The following is a 21,540-nucleotide window of genomic DNA, read 5'->3' as shown; positions in this document are numbered from 1 at the left end:
GTGTTTCATATGTAACCGTTACAAACACCCTTTCATGTTTGGTATATATATGTTTGGTTTGGTCTCTTTTTATAGGAGAGCCAGGAGACGGGAGACAGGACAAAAAGATAAATGTGTATATCTTCAAAGGTATTAGGTTCCTAACTTTCATTGAAACCAATGGAAATTAGTGCTAAATATCTTTGAGGATCTGGGCCTAAGTTACTTGATATGCAGAAGTGTTTGGGATCAGAGCTAGAACCAGAAGTACCTGGTTTCCGACTCAGACCAATAGATTATGCCCTTCTCTCTCTCTTTTTGGGGTAAAAAAAAAAAAGCCCTGTAACGCCTTAGAGACTAACAATTTTATTTATTAGGTGATGAGCTTTCCGTGAGTAAGACCTGCCTCAACAGATTCTCTTTTAAAAAAAAAAAAAGATTCTTTTTTATTAAATTACTCATCAATTTATAAATGTTGATATTGCATAATCGTAATAAAGTGAAATGGTATCCAAATTGTGATAGTCCAGGGGTACGCTGGCTGGCCAGTGAATTAAAATAGACTATCTGCCTTTGAAACAGAAGGCTTCCTGTCTTCTGTAACATTGTATGAATTATTTTGTAACTCTTCCTAATGTAAATTTACAGAGACCTGGAAGAAGATCCATTATTTACTGATCTTTCTCCGGATAATACATTGTCGAATCCAGAGTGGCTAAGTGCTTCTCCCTCCATCAGTCCTGAGCATCCCAAAAATGATGGAAAAACTGAAGTTCATAAAATTGTAAATAGGTAAGTTGAAAGAATAATTTTTAAAACCTGTTTTGTGTGTGTTATTTAAATTAGGTATGTAGTTAACATCGTCCTGATGTTTGTGTAACCTGGAGGAGTGATATAAACCCTCGAAATGTGTGATTTCAAGTTGCACTCACATTCCACCCAGCGGACCCAGTTCAAACCCCCTGCAGCCCGACTCACCCCTCCTCATGCATGGCTCCAGCTCACCCCCCACTACCCAGTTCAAACCTCCCGTGTGTAGCTCTGGCTCAGTCCTCCTCCTGCCCCAGTTCAACCCCCCCCCCAGCCCTGGTTCAAACCCCGCACATTCTGCTCCAGCTCACCAACATGAAAAGTGGGTTAGATAGTATTTGGTCAGTAAATACCAACAAGGCAACCCTGGCTACCTACCTACATACCCCAAAAGAATCAGTGGTATGAAAGACAGGAAATAGACTGAGACCAATGGGTATGGAATTGAATACTTGCTTTTCTCCCTAAATACTGTTGCATCCAGTTTATGGTGGACATGGTTTGAAGCACAGACAAAAACCAAACTGTTAAACTGCCCATTTATGTTTCCATCAGTAAAATGGAAATATTCTGTGTATCTGCAGTGCTTTGATGAAAGAATGAACTTTTTTCCATACATAATAAGATACACATGGCAGATCTCAGACTCCGGTATTCGTCCCTTTCTATAAATACAGAAGTCCCACCGGCGTCTGTGGCAGATTCATGTATATAAGGAAGGCTGAACATTGGATACAAGATCTGCATATCACATTTTCTCTAACTGTCCAGAAACTGTGTAATGAGAGCCACCCCAGGGTAGTGGCTTTTCTATAACAGTAAATGTTAACAGTATTTGTAACAGGAACATGTTATTACAAAGAATCCTTTAAGTTCTTAAATGTTTTTTTCATCAAAGCAAACTGATGAACTAAGAATGTATTAACTAAACAAAATTAGCAGTAACTTTTCATATGAGATCCCTTCTTAATTATTTGATTCATTAGGCTTTGAGCCTGATATAGTCCGATCTTTAGCAAATGCTTGGAATTAGATATGACTCTACACTTTTGCCTCCCAGCTTTCAGCAGTCACTTGCTCTCTGCTGGCTTCTTCAAACTCAGTACTAGATCTGCAGACTTTTGTTATTTTCATTAACAGAGCCCATCGTAAAACTGATAAACATGCCTCAGTACATTTCATAGCCTTTCTTCCTCACAATATTACTGGATAACTACCTGTGTCAACTGGACAGATGGGTCACTATTGTACCTATCACTAAAGTATTGATAGTGAAGAAATACTGTTCTGCATTGTTGGACTAGATTTATTTAAGTATTGTTATTTCTTTTTAGCTTTCTCTGTCTAGTACCTGAAGAAGCCAAATCATCCTACCATGTAGAGGGCACAGGTTATGATACCTATCTCAGAGATGCCCACAGACAAGTACGTCAAGCAGCTGTAGTTTTTCTTCTCCTTTTTCCTCTGAATTAGCCAGTGCTCTGGGTTTTGAATAACTTGTTAAAATGTACAAATGATTTGGGGACATATACAGTTCTGCTAAAATATCTGTAGATAAGGTAGTAATGGAAAAGGTGAAAATTCAATTGCCTGGAACTAATCAGGACTTTACCTTTTGAGCTTTTTAATTGACTTCTGAATCTCCCTTACACAGCTCTAGTGGGAATTATGGTAACTTTAAATGCATTGATATTCATGTAACAAACCTGCGCTACAGATTGGTTCATAAATTGTTTGCATTTATCTGCATTCTTCTCCAGTAGAGGACTGCCTGGAATGATGGTTGAAAGAACTTAGTGGATGTTGTAATGCTGCAGAAGAATTAAACAGCCCAGTGCTTTAAAATAATGGTTCAGTGCGAGAAACGTGCAGCGTTAAGGCGTGCAGGTTTGAAGTTGAGAATATTGGTTGGAAGGGAAGGCTTTAATGTTTCATATTTTGAAATAACAAACATAGATTTTGTTTCTAAAAACATGATCTAAAATCTCTTTGGTCACGGGTCAATCTTCATTCATTTGCAGTCTTCCTAGTGAAGTCTTTGACTCTTCTACAATGGAACAAAGTTGGGCATAAAGGGTTTGGGGAGATGGGGTGGAGTAACTGGAACAAAAATATATGCAGTAGTACTCAAAGGATTTCCTTCTCTCTGAACTTTGAGAGGTGCTCATTCAAATAGAAAGCTTTGCTTTCCTTGCATCCTTTATGGTTTTAACCACAGCACTTCCTGAAAGAAGAGGAACAAAGTATGAAGGAGCAAATAAGAGGAACAGAAGTTGCCTAAAATACTCATAGGCTGCATCTACACTACAAAATTACGTAGAAGTTAACTTCGAAGTAAGGGGCCACTGCGAAGTAGCCTGCAGATTGTCTACATATATTTCATCTTACTTCGACGTTAACTACAAAGTAAGGGAGGCTAACTTCGAAGTCACTACTCCATTTGTGGGAGTTTAACTTGGAAGTAGGATGCGTATAGACGTTCTGCACTCATTGCTTCAAAGTAAGGAGTCTGCCGTGGTGGCATGCCTCCCCATCCCCAGAGCAGCGAGACACTCTGGGCAGCCCAGGTAGGGCTCTGTGGTCCCTGTTGGCCTCCTGACAGGAACCAGTTCCCCAGCAATCCCAGGCAGGAAGCTGAGAACGTGCCACAAGCAGGGGCAGCATGAGCTCCCTATCAGACTGCCCCTGCTCGACGCACCACCCAGCATCTGCACTCCCTGCGGAGCATGGCAGGACTGCGCCCCCCAGGAGGCCCTGGACAATGAGTCCAAGGGCTCGAAGCACCCAGCAAGGGGCATGTCAGGAGGGGACCCTCCTGGACTAAGGCAGAGCTGAAGGACCCCCTTGCTCTGTGGGGAGAGGAGGAGGTCTTTCAGCAAACCGGCGCCTTCCAGAGGAATGCAGAGGCCTTCAACAGGCTGGTCAGGGGCTCGCTGCCTGAGGCCACCCCAACCACACTGGGGACAGTGTCCAGATGGAAAGTGAAGGAGCTGATGCAGGCATACTGCAAAGCCCAGGGTGCTGCCATCCAGTCGGGGGCATGGCCTGTGCACTTCCCCCACAACAGGGAGCTGCACGAGCAGCTGGGGCCAAGGGATGTGGCTGCCCCAGAGCACCTCGTGGATGATGCCAGTCCCTCTCCACGGACACCAACAAGGAGGCAGACCCCTCAGCACCACCAGCCCCCCGACGTGGGGACCGGCCCACCGGGACCAAGGGCGGTGACAAGGGCTTCGGCGATGAGACCCTCGTCATCACCCTCCACTCCAGGACACCCAGCTGCACCTCGTCGAGCCAAGGCTCGCCCGAGCCCTGTGAGGTCACAGCTGGTATTTGCGGGGCAAGCGGAATGTCACAAAGCATACGGACAGGGCCACCCCGGAATAGCCCATATGGCCGGGGATGGTGGGCGAGTGAACATGGCCCAATCCTTGCCAGGCAAGAACCTCTGGGCACCCAGGATCCCATGGGGTTCATGGGCCTCAGGCAGCAGGGGAATGGGGTGGGGGCCAGCATTCACGGGCTAGTCCCCTGTCTCCTTCTGTCTCCATAGGTCCATTGTTGGGCAGCCGCCACAGCCACAGGGGGCCAGGAGGAAACCCCATCACCCCAGCTTGCATCGTCCTGTGGCTGCAGCCAGGCCTCATGGAGATGGCGCTGGAGGGACAAGGAGGTGGCTGCCTACTGGGCAGTCACGCGGGAAGCGACCGGCGTGCTCTGGGACTGGCTGGCGATGGAGTGGGAGGTGTGGGTGCGGCTAGCCGACAGTCTGGACACCGTGGCCCAGGCCTTGGAAGCCCACCTTGCCCAACCTCCCACCCCCTCACCAGCCCGGCCTGCAGCTGCTCCCTCTGAAGGCACCCACCGCATGGCAGACCTGTCTCTGGCCGGCATGGACTCACCTGCTCCAGCCCCAGTGGCCTCCCCTTCACATCCTGCAGAGGCCAAGCCCACTGCACTCCCACCCCACCCCACCTCCCTGTGGTCCCAGCCCCGTCGCAGCCCTGCAACAGGCCCTGGACCCAGGGCAGTAGAAGCAGTCGTGGCCTCTGTGGCTCCCAGCCCCTGACGCCGCTGGGTGACTGAGCCTTCTCCCATCCCAGCCTCCGCTCCTAGTTTAGTCTCCCCACCCAGCCCCCTTCCAAGTTCAGTCTCCCTACCCAGCCCCCCGCCTCCCCTCTGTGGAAAGCTCCCCCCGTGCACGGTAAATAGTCGGACATGTTCTGTTTTGTTTTCAAAAATACATTTATTCCCCAACAGATATGTGTGTTGTTCCCACCCTAACCCCAAGTCCCTGGTGTGTGGTGGGAGAGTGGTGCAGGGGAGTGGGAGGGGATGCGTTTGGTGGGGGAGTGTGAGGAGGGGGCTGGAGGGGAGGCTATGGTACAGAGTGTGTCTGGAAGGGTCAGGGTAGGCCCTGCACAAAGGCCTGGCACAAGGCTTCCCCAACCCTGACCCCAACCCTCTGGGCCTCGCAGCATGGGACAGAGGCCAGTTGTTTGTACACAGTCCTTGGGTCTGCAGCCCAGCCCTGGCTGAAGGGCTCCCACCTACCCTCCGCAAGATTGTGGAGGGTACAGCATGCAGCGACCACCGCGGGGACATTTGGGAGGCTGACATTCAGCCTCATGAGGAGGCTGTGAAACCTCCCTTTCAGCCTCCCAAACGCCCGCTTTACTGTGCCCTGGTGTGGTTGAGGTAGCTGTTGAAGGTGTCCTGGGCCAGCATGGTGCGTCCGATACAGGGCTGCATGAGCCACAGGTGCAGCGGGTATGCAGCAACAGCCACGATACAAGGGGCATCAGGATGTCCCCAAGGGGGAGCTCCCGCGGGAGGACATAGGTGCCCTCCTGCATCCAGTGTCCCAGCCACAAATTCCAGAACACTCAGGTATCATGGGCCCTGCCTGGCCACCCCATGCACATGTCCAGGAAACAGCCCCTCATGTCCACTAGGGCCTGGAGTACCACCAAGTGGTACCCCTTCCTGTTAATTTAGGCACCTCTGCTGTGATCCGGAGCCCAGATCACCACGTGCATCCCATCCAGAGCTCCCAAACAATTGGGGAACCCCAGATCTGCTAACCCAACGAGAGAAGCGTCCAGGTCCCCGAGCGTGATGACTTATCACAGGAGCACCATGTTCTTCTACACCATGTTCTTCTACACCTGGTGCGCTGGCCGCATCTGGGCATCCTGGTGCTGGAGGACTGGAGCGAGCCAGCAGCAGAGGTCCTCAGATGTCTAGCTGGTCATCCTGAAGTTCCTCAGCCACTGCTTATAGTCCCAGTCCTCCAGTACCAGCCGGTGACACCACTCAGTGATGGTTGCGAAGGGCCACTGGTGCCAGATCGGGGGGTACGGGGGAGGAGCAGCAGGGCTGTGGCCAGGTCCTGGAGGCTGGGTCCCATGCGGGCGGCCCAGCCATGCTGCTGCAATAACATGGCAACCAGCATGGCCAGCAGGCTTGCCAAGGTAGAGAGGAGGTCCTCCTCGGGGAGGGTCTGGGCAGGCATGTTCTCCAGCTCTTCTCCCACCATGTAGTTTGCCCTGCTGTCTGCAGTCTGGCAGTCTTGAGGACGTGCAGGGTGGGGGTGTTGGGATGGTCTGTTTGAGGGGTCGGATGCCTGCAAACCCATATGGGCTTGTCTGCCATGCGATCCCCTGCCTGTATCATTTCCTGGCCCCTTACTTCAAAACAGGGGCTATTGTGTGTAGACAATTTACTTCAAAGTAGAGGGAACCTGCTTCGAAGTAAGGGAGCGGTGCTTTTTGTGCATAGATGCTCTACTTCGAAGTTGCTTACTTCAAAGTTATTTTGTAGTGTACACATGGCCATAATGTTCTAATTTTGCATACTGTCTTCTTTTCTTTCCTTGGGGAAAGGACAATTGATTTCTACATCTTACTTTCAATGACATGCATGGTCTCCAATTATTCCACCCTCCACATTGGTGCTTATGTGTAAATAGCTTTTCTGCCTTCTTGGATCTGTGCTTGGAAACCCGGTGGGAGATGCACAAGTGTCTATGCCATTACTGATTTGGTTTCAGAGAATCACACCAGCGTGTATAAGTTATTATACCTGCCCAGGATTTCTGTTCCAGAAAAGCAGCTAGTTTAGGGATGCATTTTTCCTTCTTAATGTTGCACACAGCAAGAGGAAAATAAAGTGTCTGAGTGAAGGCTGATAATATTTGTTGTGGCTGTTTTCAGATTGGGAATATTCTAATAGAAGTTCTCAGATAGCTGCCATTCACCCGCTCAGATAATGCAGGTTATTAAAAGAAAAGGAAATTGTTTACCCCAAAGTTTGTAGCTTCTTGCTTGTTTTTCTGCTTTACTTATGTTTTGCTGACTTTTTTTTTTAGTTCCGGGATTATTGTGCAATTTGCTTACAGTGGGAATGGCCAGGGTCTCCCAAGTCTTTGGAAAAGTGCAATTTGGAAGCCTCGTTTTTTGAAGGACATTTCTTGAAAATTCTCTTTGACAGAATGGGCAGGATTCTTGATCAGGTAACAAAACATTGTTTGTGGCTCTCATTTCTGCTTCTTTTATCCTCAATAAATGACTGATCCCTATTTCCACGCACTTTAGATTTTTAATATAGCAAAGTGATATTGTGAAACTGTCCCAAAAATTCTGCGTAGCTCAACTGCACTAACTCTTCAGTTTTTGTGTTTTACTAATATTGGCAATCTTGTAAGCATGTTGAGGGAGCTATTTATACCTCATCCTTGCTAACGTGATTGGCACTTTATCAATAGCAAAGTCAGATTATGACGTTCTCACTCACACTTAACACCATAATCATCTGTATTAACTACCTGTTTTGTGTTCTAAATGTTTTTTAATTAATGGTACCCAAAACTGAATGTCATTTAAAGCTGCATACGATTCATAGAGTAGAAATGTCACTAGTGATAGGAGGACCTGATGCATAGGTCACTTGTCAAATTAATAGAAGCACAAGTCCTTCTTGCGTGTTTGTCCTTCCCAGAGGAGGTGGGGTGTTATAGAGGAGCAAAGGATAGGAGAAAACTTTTTAACTACCTATAATATTCCTTTTTGTTTCATAACTACATGGCCTTTGTGTGTGTCAGTTTTATTTGTTCTATTTTGATTTTTCCAGCATTTATAGTTGGCTGTACTATATTAGCCAGGTAAATTCTTCAGTAAACAGAGTATTTTGCAGTCTATATCTCCAATATATTTAATAAACTTTACTGCATAATATTGTTCGTAAAGCACTGTGCAGCAAATTAAAACCCAGCCTATATTAGTATATCATCCTCAGCGTTTCCTCCAGGTTTCTCAGGGTTGGAGTAAATATTTTCTTCACACTAATGGTGCAAGGAAATTTCTGGAGGGCACTGTTTCCGAGCCCCGAACAGATCACTAAAAATAGATATTTCTGCCATTTCATTATGTACCAATGTTAAAAATATAGTTATTAGTGTTGAACAAAATTGGCTGTGAATTTGACGGGGCTCTTCTTGTTGAAAAATCATGAATTCAATAGTGATATTTACAGAATGTAATTTTCAGTAGAAATTGGTTTTGGTTAACCCTGTTTCACTTTTTCTGTCTTAGTACCCTTCCTACATCATAAACTGCACTTCTACTTCATTTATCTCCTCTTCTTTCTGCTTTAACATTGTATTTTTTTGGATTTTTTTAATAGATCAGGTTAGGTGCATAATGCATTATTTACTGGTGAATGTTTTCTGTGTTATATAAGTTTGATATGAATCCCAAAGCAAATAAACCTTTGTGTACATATGTAAATGAACTGTTGAACTTGAGTATTCCAGTTCTTTCACCTGGCACACAGTAATTTGGAGTATGAGAAATTTTACATTTTGAAGGAAACAGGGAAATAGTCCTCTGGCATGTGTATTTTGTATCTGTCTGACCTTGTTAATATGGAGAAAGTTAAAAAACACTGTATGTTGCTCCCAGGGTCTTGAGTCCAGTAAATCTATATTCTGTACATTATTAACTAAAGCAATGTTGCAATAGATTGTTATCTGCCGTTTGGAACCACTAATCTGATAGATATAAAAGTTTTGTCTCAGTGATGAGACATAACTTGTAATGAGTAAAGGGACCAGAATGTATCCCTGATGGTTATCAGAGGGGAAAATATACCTACTGTTACCACAAAAATAGCATCTGTTATTGAAGCACAATGTCAATTTGATATAGTACCTGTCAGCATGGCACAGTTTCTGAGTTAGTCAGGCAAGATGTCACAGTCTGTGGTGTTAAAAACTATACTTGATTCTTAAAAGAATTAAAACAAATTGCCTCAGTCAGACAGCAAGGATGAATTGCTAAAGCGATTTCCTACCAAAAAGCCTGTACTTAGAGCCAAATTGAAACTTGGCCTGGGGATAATTCATAGTGAAGTGCTAATGTAACCCAGAAAAATAAAATGTTGGTTCTATCAAGTCAGATGAAAGTGACAGATTTGATATGGTGTATGGTTATTGAAAAGTCCACACAAAATGACAGGTTTAGCAAAACGTTCAGTTTTGCTTGCAGATTGTGTTAGATTTCCTTTAGCTCTGTTACCATAACAAATTAATTAATACAAAGTTTTAATAAGCACCTTTCTTGAGCAGATATCAAATTGCCTTGCGAAGGAGATAAATATTGTTTATCTGCGGTCTATTCCAGTAGCACCTTGGCAGGTCTCAGAACTCCAGCTGTTATCTGCCTCCAGGCATGGTCCTATTTTCTTCTCACTCTAGTTTTTCAGGCTGCAATGTCCCTGCCTTATACTCTGGTATCTCCAGCAAGCTGTTGGTCTAATGGCCAGCACCTGTGCACTGCTTTCTCTCCAAGAGTGGTGGACAGTGTTCCCTACAGCCTTTTTTAGCAGTGTGTGTTTATTTTGTAAGGTAAAAACAATAAAAGTCCGTAGGGGCCAACTGAAAGCTTATCAGCGGTCACCTCCGCAACTCCAAGTGTCAGGCTCTCCAAACCTTCAGAAAGGTCTGGGATGCCGCAAGGTTCTGTCAGTTTGTTGAATCAGAACGAAGACCTCAAGCCAGTTCAGGACCATAATTTTATATTAAAAGTCCTTTCGTTGTTTCCCATTTTCTTAGGGTATGTACATGCTGTGGCTGAGAGTGAACCTCCCAGCCCAAGTGGACAGACGTGCACCAGCAAGGCTTGAGCTTGCACACTAAGAGTAGCAGTGTGGACAGGGCACCTTGGGTATCAGCTCAGACCACCTAGGTCGGGGAGCCTGAGCCATCTCCACACTGTTATTTTTATTACACTAGCTGAAACTCTACTAGCACAAATTTGTCTCTGTGCATAGGACATTCGCTCCTGAAAAACCCAGCCTGCACCAGTACAATTTACTTCAAGAAGTGCTGCTTTTTTGGAGTTAACAGTCCAAAAGCTAATGACCTCTTACTGTTTTGAGTTGCAGTTTGGGAGCTGAGGTAATTCTTTCCCAAGCAGAACACAGCTGTCCCCAGAGTGACTGCACAGCCTTGCAATATTTCACAAGTGTCATTATCTTCACCAACATGAGGCAGTTGAGGGACAGAGGGGAGAAGTGGCTTGCCAAGGTTTACCAAGCAAGCTAGTGGCAGAGCCAGTAGTAAAACAGAATCCAGATCTCCTCTGTCCCAGTCCAATGTGTCTGTCCACTGGACCACTCTACAGCCCATCGTTAGTAATATACACTGTGCTTTCATGAAGCTGGGATCTTTGTTTCTTCAGAGCTTATCTGCGTCTGTGTTTTCTTCCCTTCCTGTGTCTAGAATGCTTAGTTTGTGATGGAAACAGGTTGGATTGAGCTGCTTCTGGCGGGTATACTATAGAAGCCGTTCTTTGTTTCATTTGTTCCTGCAGCTTTTAAAATTTCACTTAAAATATTATATTTGCATTTGTAATAGTTGGGAAAAAGTCTTTCTGGCAGCTAACTGATGCAGCTGTGTCACTCAGTCTGCTAACAAGGAGACAGAAAGAATGGCTCTGTAAGAAGAAACTATAGCCCCTGGAGTTCCAACTAGTTCTAAAAAGAGCAGTCTGTCTCTGTCAGACCAGCCCACGCTGCTGGGAGCACATCACCCATGTGTCTCACTGTCTCCTCACTGAATGCTGGGTCCCAGTCAGTGTTTCAATCCTGATGTCTTCAGAGTCCCTGGGTTTCATTGACTCTAATGACGAAGGACTTCCTATAACAGCTTCAGTCCACTGCACAATGGAACTATCAGTCGCAAGAGGGAGGTGCAGGCACTGGGATCTGTGAGCTTTGACAGGAGCTGGCCTCGCACTGTTGAATTTGTGTCTTCACAAAATCAGGATGAACACAAAGCATCAATATTTGTGCCTTCAGAATGGCATATAAGTCCTGCTTTGACTTCCCTGTCCCACAAGAACACTTCCTCCCAGATTATAATTATCCTACTGCCTAGCTCTTGTCCAGCATTTCTTAAAGCTGTTTACAAAAGAAACATACTAATATCCCCAACTTGCAGATGGAGGCTGATATACAAATATAATCCCCAGTGAGTAAGATTGGAGAGAGAACAAAGAAGTTCAAATATTCACTTCAACTAATCTGTAAGGCACTTGAAATCCCCCTTTGAATGGCATGTTATAAAAACAGAGAGGTGTTAACTGCACTCTCACTCTTCAGTGGGGTATTATCTCTGAAGTATGATGATGGTATTTAAAATGTCAGCATTAAATATTCCACTGCCAATCATTTTAGAAAGATCATCCAACTGTTTTGAGATTTTATGCTGAGTTGGAACATCACCTCTCACGCACTGAGATTCCTGTGTGGAGGTGATCAGTAGCTGAGGAATATGCACCAGAAACAAAAGCTGTGTTGAAGATACAGGTTTCATGGGCATGGATTTGCTTTGTTTTGTGAGCTGAGGGAATCCTTTTACAACTAGCCATTGATTACATTATTTTCCATGAACATTTGCTTACCAAGGAAGGCTGGACAGAGCTTCCTTAAGTACTTGACAGTGCCGCCTTTTGCATTTGGTTGGGGATATAAAGGTCACTTGAAAGCGGCACAAAATGTTTCCTTTGTGCAGGTTTCCTAGCCCCGTCTCCAAATCTTTGGCTCCATATTGCAGTACTTGATGCAGTCACTAGATGGCCTGGCTATCTGTGGGTATTCTTCCTAGTACAGAATAAACAGGAAGGAAGATAATACAATACATGGCTTGGTGTTTCACATTTTGTTCTTCCTGCCTTTCTAGTGTGGGGGTCATTGTAGTTAATAGTCATTGAAAAAAGTCAACAGTACTTTAATCTTATTCTAGAGAGACTATATTTAATAGACATTTCTTCAACAACTGTTCCGAAAGATTGGGGCATAAACTGTATTCTCACACATGCAAAACCCTGGGGATGTTGAAATTTTCAACCCAAGTCTGAATGCAAACTACCAGGATTTTGGGCACTTCTCCTGCATTGAAATCAGTGGCACTCCATACAGGTGCAGTAACTGTCCAAATAATATTACTGATAAGACCTAGCTAATTTATATCACTTTTCATCAATCGATCTTTCAGCTGTTTATAAAGTCGGGCAAGTATCATTATCGACACTATACACATAGATGCTGAAGTACAAAAATTATTCCCCTGGCATGCTTGTTATTTATCATTTCACTTGCATATAAAATCATCCCTTCCTTAAATTAGAAAGGGGCTGTAAATATAAGAGCTGACTTGTGACTTCTGATTAAAATAAAACAAATAGTTTGAATGTTTCCTGAAAACAGGGATGACAATTTTAAAGCATTTGTCTAAAATACAGGCTGAAAGCTGCCCCCTAGAATCCAAAACGCTGGTAATGGTGTGTATTTGTTACAGGATGCTAAGTTGTGCATCTGTATGCTAAACAAGTTTTAGAGAGAATTGTGAGACTCTAAACCGAGTGGAGTGTGCTGTTTTGGTTTGGTTTTTTGTTTTTGTTGTTAAGAGAAAGCACTTCCAGAGTACAGTCTTTGAATCCACAAACACTGAGTGGGATCCAGATAATTAAATTCTTTACATAGGCACACATGCACATTCTGAAACAGAATCTGAATCTGGCATCAGATTTTAACCGAAAGGATTAGGGATCATTTCTGCAGGGTTCCAAGTGCCCATGCCTGCCATTGGCTTCAGTGGAAGTTGAGGCAGTTCAACACTTTTATGAGGTTGGCTCCTAAAACTGCAAGCTAAAAAATGCCTCCCAATTCATCACACGTTTTGTCTTGTATTAAGCTAAAGCCACACACTTACATTGGTTTCTGTAAGAGAAATCCTGTTTTTGCCACTCTGGGTGGTTCCTCCTTTGTGGTTTTTACAGAGTTGTATTAATTTTGATGGAATAAATGGGTCAAGAGTCAAAGGTCTTAAGCTGACCTGAAATTGCGCAACATTAAACAGTGTTAAACATAGTGCGGTATACAGAGACCTTAACGTGTTTAGTGCCATGACACTACGTTCTATGACACATCTTTTTAATCTTTTATTAATGAGACAGCACAAAGAAAAAATGCAGTTTCTGTCACTGCTGTTGTCTCCCACTTACCATCTCACTGCTGGATAAACACAGGCCAGCACCCGATGTTATCTGTCACTGGGAGTCTTGGAAAACTTGTATCAGCATAGAACTATTTAGTGCATTGAATTTAGCTGTCTCTTTCTGATCACAGGTTTACAGAATGGTTGCAAAATATTCAGTCTTGACTGGCTGAACCACGGTCTTATTAGGCAGAAGACAAAAAGAGAAGTGTAGGGAAGAAAGAGGGAAAGGAAAACATGGTGAGATCTGACAAAGTCTCATGACACAAGTAGCACGTGGGATTTAGCTGAAGCAAGTGGCATCATCTGGCTCCCTTTCTGGCTGGGTCTGGTCAGGATTAGAAAGAAGATCCATGCTCCCAGGAGATGGAGATTGCAGCCGTTATGGTCAGACTTGTTCCACTAGCCATTATTTATCCCCTAAAGTCCTCTTGAACAGCAACAAAAGAGAGCGATGAGAATAGCCCCTCCCTTTAGAATTTTGTCCACACATTAGGCATATTTTCCGACACAACAATTTTGTTGTATTGATTTCTGATCTGTCATGGTTTTTGTTCACCAGGTATTATTTTTAAACTCCTTAAGTTATAGCAAGAGGCCTTTCCAGTTGGTCTAATTCAGTCTGTCTAGTTTTTGCAACTTTTTCCATCAGTACGTGTTTGTTATAAGTTATTCTGACATTTTATGACCTTTCGCCACTTTCTGCAGTTGAGCGCACAATTCAAGTATATTTGCAAGTTCAGGTATCACAATACCCTTTAGGGTTGTGTCTGCACTAGCCAAAAACTTCAAAATTGTCATGCAAATGGCCATTTCGAAGTTTACTAATGAAGCGCTGAAATACATATTCAGTGCCTCATTAGTATGCAGGCGGCCGCGGCACTTCGAAATTGACGCGGCTCGCCGCCGCGCGGCTCATCCAGATGGGGCTCCTTTTCAAAAGGACCCTGCCTACTTCAAAGTCCCCTTATTCCCATCTGCTCATAGGAATAAGGGGATTTCGAAGTAGGCGGGGTCCTTTCAAAAAGGAGCCCCATATGGACAAGCAGCGTGGCAGTGAGCCGCGTCAATTTCGAAGTGCTGCGGCCGCCCGCATGCTAATGAGGCGCTGAATATATATTTCAGTGCTTCATTAGTAAACTTCGAAATGGCCATTTTCATGGCCACTTCAAAGTTTTTGGCTAGTGTAGACATAGCCTAGGTGTGGCAGCAACAGCTACAGTAACTACTTTTTGTAATTTCCACCTCCATTTGTTTGTTTGTTTTGTTTTGTGTGACATCCCTGAGAATTCTCAGCAACTGTGGGGCAGGTGGCAGACACTTAGTCCATATCATTCAGGCTGTGATCAGTGATTTTTCTGAGGGAGTTTTGCAAGCACTTAGATGGTCATATACAGGAATGGGCAATCTAGGCTAGTGAGGGGGCCACATGAGTGGTCCTTCTTCATCTCAGGAGGTCACAACATTGTTGTCTCCTTGGACAGGGTAGTTTTGCTATTTGCGCTTGCGTCCTTAGAATTTGCAGAACTGAACTGTAGCAGTGCTTTGATTGGATGCACAAGGAGCACACAGTTCTCACAGTCAGTATGATGTGTAATCAGCACACACCTTATTTCACCTGCCTTGCTTTGTGTGTGTGTCACTTTAGTAATACCAGTAGGAAAAAAACCATAGCGATGGAAACCAGCTAAATCTGGCGATCCTGCACATGGGCAATAGTAAACAAAATGTCTCACGGGCCGCACATGGAACCCCAATGGGCCACATGTGGCCCACAGGTTTCCCATCACTGATCTGAAACACAGAGAATGCCAACAGTATTCGTGTAAATAATAACTCCGCAGCCTTTCATTCTGAGTATCTTTTCCCTGCTGCAGCATGATGCCATCTTACTGAGTAGTGTGAGCTTTGTCCAAATATGGAACAGTCCGTGAAGGCCTTGGCAGAGCTATAGAAATCCCCATCACATCTAAAATCAATGAAAAAAAGATTTTCAACTCTGAAGTCACACAATGAAAACACATGTAAATGCAGGAAAATACAGACTTTCCATTCAATAGTGAAGAGTTTGAGCAGCAGCCATTGCTGACTGGTCACATTCCTGCCCTTTTGTGGGTTTTTTTGTTTGTTTGTTTGTTTACTTTTTGTTTTACAAATTTGTTTTGACACTGATCATTTGTTTATTATTGGAAAGAAAATTTTAGTTTAGTTATTTATCTGCCTATCCCAGGTCCTAAAATAGCTGCCATGACCATGTAAACTCTTGCTCTGTTTCTTCTACTTTGATAGTGTGTTAGTGACCAGATTTTCAGAACATGTATACACTCATCCCTCACTATACGAGCACAATTGGTTCCCAGCTTTCTGCTTGTAGGCGAAAACTCGTAAGAGGGACATTAAATTATCATTCAAATACATGTAAAAGTGTCTGATTGGTTCCTAGTGCTCCAAACTCAGGGTAGGAGTGCCAGCATGTAGCACTGCTTTTGAAAGGTAAATTAACCTTGGTGGGGGGAGGGTTAAAGGCTGGGGACAGTTTGGGGCCATGAGTGGGAGGGAGGATTAAAACCTGCAGGCGGCTCTGGTGAAGCAGGCTGCAGCAGAGGTACCTGGGGGAGATGTAGGTTGGGAGCTGGCTGGGGGTGGGGGTTGCACGGGGAGTTCCACAGGGGGAGTGTTAGGATCGGGCCGGGTGGTGCTGCGGATCTCCCCACCCCCCTGGCCGGAGACCCTGCAGCTGGAGCTGAAGCTTTCCCCGCCCCCTGGCCAGGGACCCTGCAGCTGGCTCATATAAGTAGGGAAGTTCACTGGCATAGTGAACAATGGTAAGTATATGTGTCCCTCGTTTTAGCAAGTACTCGTAAGTAAGGTACGCATTAAAGGGGGGATGAGTGTATACCGTAGGTCTAGGGCAAGGGTCAGCAACCCTTCTGGGGCAGGGTGCTGAAATTTGACCTTTTGACTTCTGTATAGCAGGAGTCCGGTGATATTTTTTAAAGTTACAAATAGTCTGTCTTACAACAGCTTCATTAACAAATAAATAAAGATGCAGCTTTACTGTTTAGGTGGTGGTTCATAGCATTAGCTGGTCTTTTGTTCATCCACAGGTGGCATAGCTTTGAGCAAGCACATGGCTGTATGCAGGAGAAGGGGTGGGGCTGATCTCCTGCCTCCAGTGTTGATGAAAATCGGCTCACATGCTACTTTTGGCACCTTGCCAAGGGTTGCTGACCCCCTGCTCTAGGGCATACTTACTTTCAGCCTATTGCATTTCTGTAGCTAATCTCATCCGCTGGACCTAATGTACTAGGTAACAATGCAGCTTGCAAGAGTGGGAAAGTCTACAACTGATACACCACCATTGTGTTGCGAGGGCATTGCAGGAACAGGAAGATTTCGGCCTGACTTGATATCCACAACTTAGAAGAAAGCAGCTGAGTCAGCTTGGGGTAGAGGATGAAAATAACAAATAATGTCCTCTTGTCTGTTCGCAGCCGTACGATGTAAATTTACAAGTTACATCAGTGTTGTCCAAACTCTCCCTGTTTCCCCATCCGCACATCCACGAATACCTTTTGGATCCCTATGTAAATCTGGCTTCGGGCTGTCGATCTCTCTTCTCTGTTATTGTCAGGGTGAGTAAACAACCATCTAACATTTAGATGTGGCTCCAATGGTGATCACCTTAATAGCTTTGTCTTGAATGATAAGGGATGGATAATTGGCTTTCATACAACAACTGTCTAGTCTCTTGAACAGAATATACTTCTAGTAAAAAAGCACTAAAGGGGTTTTCTGACCTAAGAACTCTGGAAAAATACATTTTCAGTAAATCCTGAGTTTCTTTTAAATTGTTTTACTTGCCATGTTTGCACAGTTTCAGAGATGTGGCTACGAAGTTATTTCTTTGAAGGTTTTGACCTTATCCCTCAATCAAATTATTTTTATTCTGAATAGCTCCTGTCAGAGTTACTGACGTGGCTGTTTCCTGCCATAGCATAAGTACAAGCATATGGTGCCACTAGAACTACATGGTGGAAGAGATGGTTTAATTGAGGCATTAGTAGATAATACTCCTGGACATCCTGTGGTTTTGGATGGAATGCTATGGCATATTGTCATCTCCCCTTCAAGCATGAATCATTAACTTCTGTCTGCCTGCAACCCTACTGCAGATCCATGTCCACTATAAAATTGTTGTACTTACCTCAAGTCCTACATATCTCTCTCTCTTTTCCTCTCTCCTCTAATAGTAGGTATGATGAGGTCTACAAAATACAGACAGGAATGTATTATTCCTGCCTGCAGATAGTAAAACCAGCTCCACCAAGGCTGCTCTGTGAAAAATATCAGTTGTGAAGTGATCAGGCTCCCAAAAGCTGTAGCTAATGACTCCACATACAAAGAGGAACGGGGTGCAAAGGGTGTGGGGAAGAAGAGCTTCAGGTATCTATTGAGCAATGACTCTCTGCCAGAGGAGGTAGCACCAAGCTCCCTCTGAGAGGTTTAGATCCTCCCAGAAGTGCAAGGGAGGTAAATGGAGATAGAACTCCTGAGAGCCAAGGACTTTGTGACTTTTTTATGGCCTCTGGCTTGTTTTGATAAACCATGATTGTGTGGGTCAAACACCAACAAAAGCTGCTCATACTGAAGTTTTGCTCAAGATGGGTGTCCATCACCCCTTCTGCAGTCCCCTAAGTTAATAGCTTCAAGGCCGACTTTCTATACCAGTATTTAGAGAGCCAGATTTACCACTAACATAACTGTGGAGTCCAGAGAGTTACTCCCACGCATAGAGCAGTGAATTGGGCCTGCAGTTACCTGGGCCTACAGTTATTAGGACTTCAAGTCTGTGTGCACATGAAGACCCAGGGGCCACACACAGACACATGCTTGCACTCAGCCAGCCTTTACTAGGGCCAACATGGGCAAGGCTCTGGGAAAGGGCAGGTCCTTGGGGGAGGGGCATGGTAAATACTGGGTTTCCCTTAAATTCAGAACATGATCTTGAGATTTAAAAAGTTTAGAGACCACTGGATAGAGGGACCAGGTTACAAACTGCTTTATGAGCATGTACAAACTGAGCTAATAGAATTCAGTTTTTTTAGAAGAGACACATGATCTTAGATCCAAAGATCCTCAAATTCAGTTTTCCCCCATCCAACACAGGCATCCTGTTATGTGAAAATGACTATGGTATGTTGTCTGCCACCCAAGTTCTCCCTCCTAGCTTCTGCAGTGCCCTGCCCATCTTTCCCCTTCTGCAGAGCTTCTTGAAACAAAGTCGCAGCCCTTCTTGGGTCTGGGTTTAAATCTCCACCCATCTTTAAACTACGCTTGTCCCCTCCTCCCTGCAGGACTGTCCCTTCCTCAGGGATCAGTTCAGGAGACCCTCCCTCTCTGCAGCTTCACTCTGCAGTCCACTTCTCGCTTTGCTCTTGCTTTCAGCTCTTTCGCTCTGACTCTCAGACTTCATCTCGGAGGGGCTCGGAAAGAACCAAACTTACGCCTTAGAGGAATTGCTCCTCCGACCAAGCAGCTCCACAGTCTCTTTTCCCCTGAGCTTTCTCAGTTACTAACCAGGCTTCCTGCCTCTGGCAGTCTCAACTACACAATCCTCTGCAGCTGCCAGCTGCCTTTTTTATTGGAATCATCTGATTCTTCTCAGCTGAGGCTCATCTTGTAATCAGGGCTGACTTAGCTCCAGGCTCTGCAGCCCAGGGGCAAGCCACCCTGTTGCTATGACACTCTAAAATAACATGTTCTCTGCAATAATTAGCAGAGGAAATGTTGTAGGTGGCTGGCAAACCAGAAACCTGGGTCTGAGGATTCTAGCAGGAAGATTCAAAATATCCGTTACCCATGCTGGGCAATTGTGAAAATAAATTGCCCAACACTGAAGTTTGATGATTATTTGAACTTTCACTGGCTGTTTCTTAATTTGGCTTTCACTTCACATGATACAGCTTTGCTTCTGTGTGATTTGCAGGTTGTTGGAGATCTTATGGTGAGAATCCAGCGCATCCCGGATTTCACTCCAAAACTTCTGCTGGTCAGAAAGCGTCTGCTTGGATTGGAGCCTGAAGGGCCCATGTAAGTAGATAAATTGCAGATCCTCCACACAAACTGTTCACCTGGACAGCTCCGTCTTAGTTCCTATTGTTTTTTTCCTCTCCCAGTGTTGACCACATGACATTACTGGAAGGCGTGATTGTGCTGGAAGAGTTCTGTAAAGAGCTGGCAGCAATTGCATTTGTAAAATACCATGCCTCATCTACGCCCTAAGCAGCCACTTGAAGTGACTGGGCTACAACATCAAATGCGTTTCAGTCAAAGAAAGCCAACTGTCTCCACCCAGATAAGACGAGAGAGCCTCATAACAAACGGTCGATATAATTTGACAGTTGTTTTGGAGGGTGAGTTCTTGGTCGCTGTTCGTGAATTCTTGGCACTGGCTGCACTCTGATGGAGATATAATCTAACAGACATTGAACCCAGGATGCAACAAAGGGACTTCAGGGCAGACAAGGCATACCTTTCCAGTCAGTGTTTGAAGAGTTGAAAAAAAAAACATGTGAAGAGCTACAAACTTCAGAACTTTGGTTACCAGGCCATTCTTTTCACATTTTAGATGGTGAGGGGGGTTGATATATTCTGGGGCTCATGTACTTAAATGTCTTTTGTGATTATTATTGCTTTGTAAAACAATGAACTATTTCTGTAATGGTTTCATGTCACGAGTTTTTTTTCTCCTCAGTTGAAAAAATGAAAGGAAAAGATTAAAGCAGCATGTGTAGATAAAAGTGATACCATCTAAAACACGGCTAGAGGCTAAAAAGACCTACTAATACATATGGTATGATCCATGTGGGGTGAATTCAACATTTGTACATTGTAGTGAATTCTTGGCTGTGAAATCTGATTCACTACTGTATTCCAGTTTTTTACACTGATGTAATTCCCTATATTAGTGAAATTATATTGCCATACATTGGTGAGTCACGGACTGCACGTAGCCAGTGATCACATCTTAAGTAAGAATGTGGTGCTTTTTGTTTTTCTGAATGATTTCTCCTGAGTTCAGCTATGTAACTAGAGTTTCCTAAGATTTTTGTATGTGAGCTCCAGTTTGTCTGATCAATGTCACATTTACAAGGATGCTAATTATACAGGTCATTAATAGTTGTTGAAAAAACAGTATTTTTTTAAAATGCTATTTAACATTGGTTTAAGAATATTTTGTGCCTTGAAAATTGGTAGTGTAAATGTTCTGTTATTTTAAAAAAGTTGTATTGCTTGTCTAAACATTAACCGCAGTGTCCAGGCAAAAGAGTGACCAGTACTGTTTTGGGCAGCAGTACAAAGGATGATACAATATTTAGGACCAAAATTCTCTCCTGGTTTCACAACCGTGGGATGCAAAGGTGTTTCCTAGTGCATGTTTTACAGCATAAAATCTATCAGCCAGAGCAGGAATTTCTGTTGCAAGCCAAGGGACGTGTACTCAAGCATACTTTGCTAATACAGGTTGAACCTCTAAAAGCCATGACTCTGGTTCAGCAACATCCATGGTCCAGCTTGACCACAGACATTGCTGGACCAGAGAGACACAGAAGCCTGAAAGTTGGAGACTGGGAAACAGAGCAATGGTAGTGTCCGGCCCCTTCCCAAGCCACAGCTGTGGACCACAGCTCCCTGACCCACTGCAGTCCACTGCTGTCTGGCCCTTGCCACAGTCAGCAACTCTCTGGCTCCAGCAGGGCCAGAAAGCAGTGGACTGCAGCCAGGGCTGGGGCACAGTGGCTGGCAGCAGAGCTGGGGATTGATGGCCTGGGGCAAGACCAGAGAGCAGGGCCAAGGCCAGGAAGTGGCTGGGAGCTGTAAGGGGAGCCTGGAAGTAGGGCCAGAGATTGACCTCCCCTGATCCTGCAAACGCCTTTGTTTGGAACCGCTCAGGTCCAGAAGGTGCTGGAGCAAGGAGGCAGAACCTGTATTCCTCCTGAGAGACTGCAGCTAACACTTGCTGTGATAGCAGGCCAGGAGGTTTGGATGTGCTCCTTACCCTTCATATCACTCTTAGTGATCTCTGTAGAGAGACCTGCCATCCTGTTTTCACAGAAGACTACCTTCCTATTGACATGGTAATATAGACAGGTAAAGCAGGATTGAGGCCTTAATGTTCACATTACATT

At 44.6% G+C, this 21,540-nt stretch overlaps 1 protein-coding gene across 2 annotated transcripts in view; it reads left to right on the top strand.

The window, feature by feature from the left end:
• FHIP2A (FHF complex subunit HOOK interacting protein 2A) overlaps positions 1-19,938 on the top strand; it is a 52,136-nt gene extending 32,198 nt beyond the window's left edge. For both annotated transcript variants that reach the window (XM_074999082.1, XM_074999083.1), the window contains 6 exons: positions 628-771; positions 2,124-2,214; positions 7,160-7,303; positions 16,843-16,983; positions 19,338-19,441; positions 19,528-19,938. In XM_074999082.1, coding sequence (XP_074855183.1) covers positions 628-771; positions 2,124-2,214; positions 7,160-7,303; positions 16,843-16,983; positions 19,338-19,441; positions 19,528-19,633 — 730 coding nt within the window. In that variant the 3' untranslated portion in view covers positions 19,634-19,938. The remainder of the gene's footprint in view (positions 1-627; positions 772-2,123; positions 2,215-7,159; positions 7,304-16,842; positions 16,984-19,337; positions 19,442-19,527) is intronic.
• The last annotated feature ends 1,602 nt before the right edge of the window (positions 19,939-21,540 follow it).

This window comes from Carettochelys insculpta, chromosome 7, assembly GCF_033958435.1.
Source record: "Carettochelys insculpta isolate YL-2023 chromosome 7, ASM3395843v1, whole genome shotgun sequence".
Taxonomy (NCBI): Eukaryota; Metazoa; Chordata; order Testudines; family Carettochelyidae; genus Carettochelys; species Carettochelys insculpta.
The sequence above is the reverse complement of the archived record's forward strand: the minus strand, read 5'-3'. Positions and strand labels throughout refer to the sequence as shown.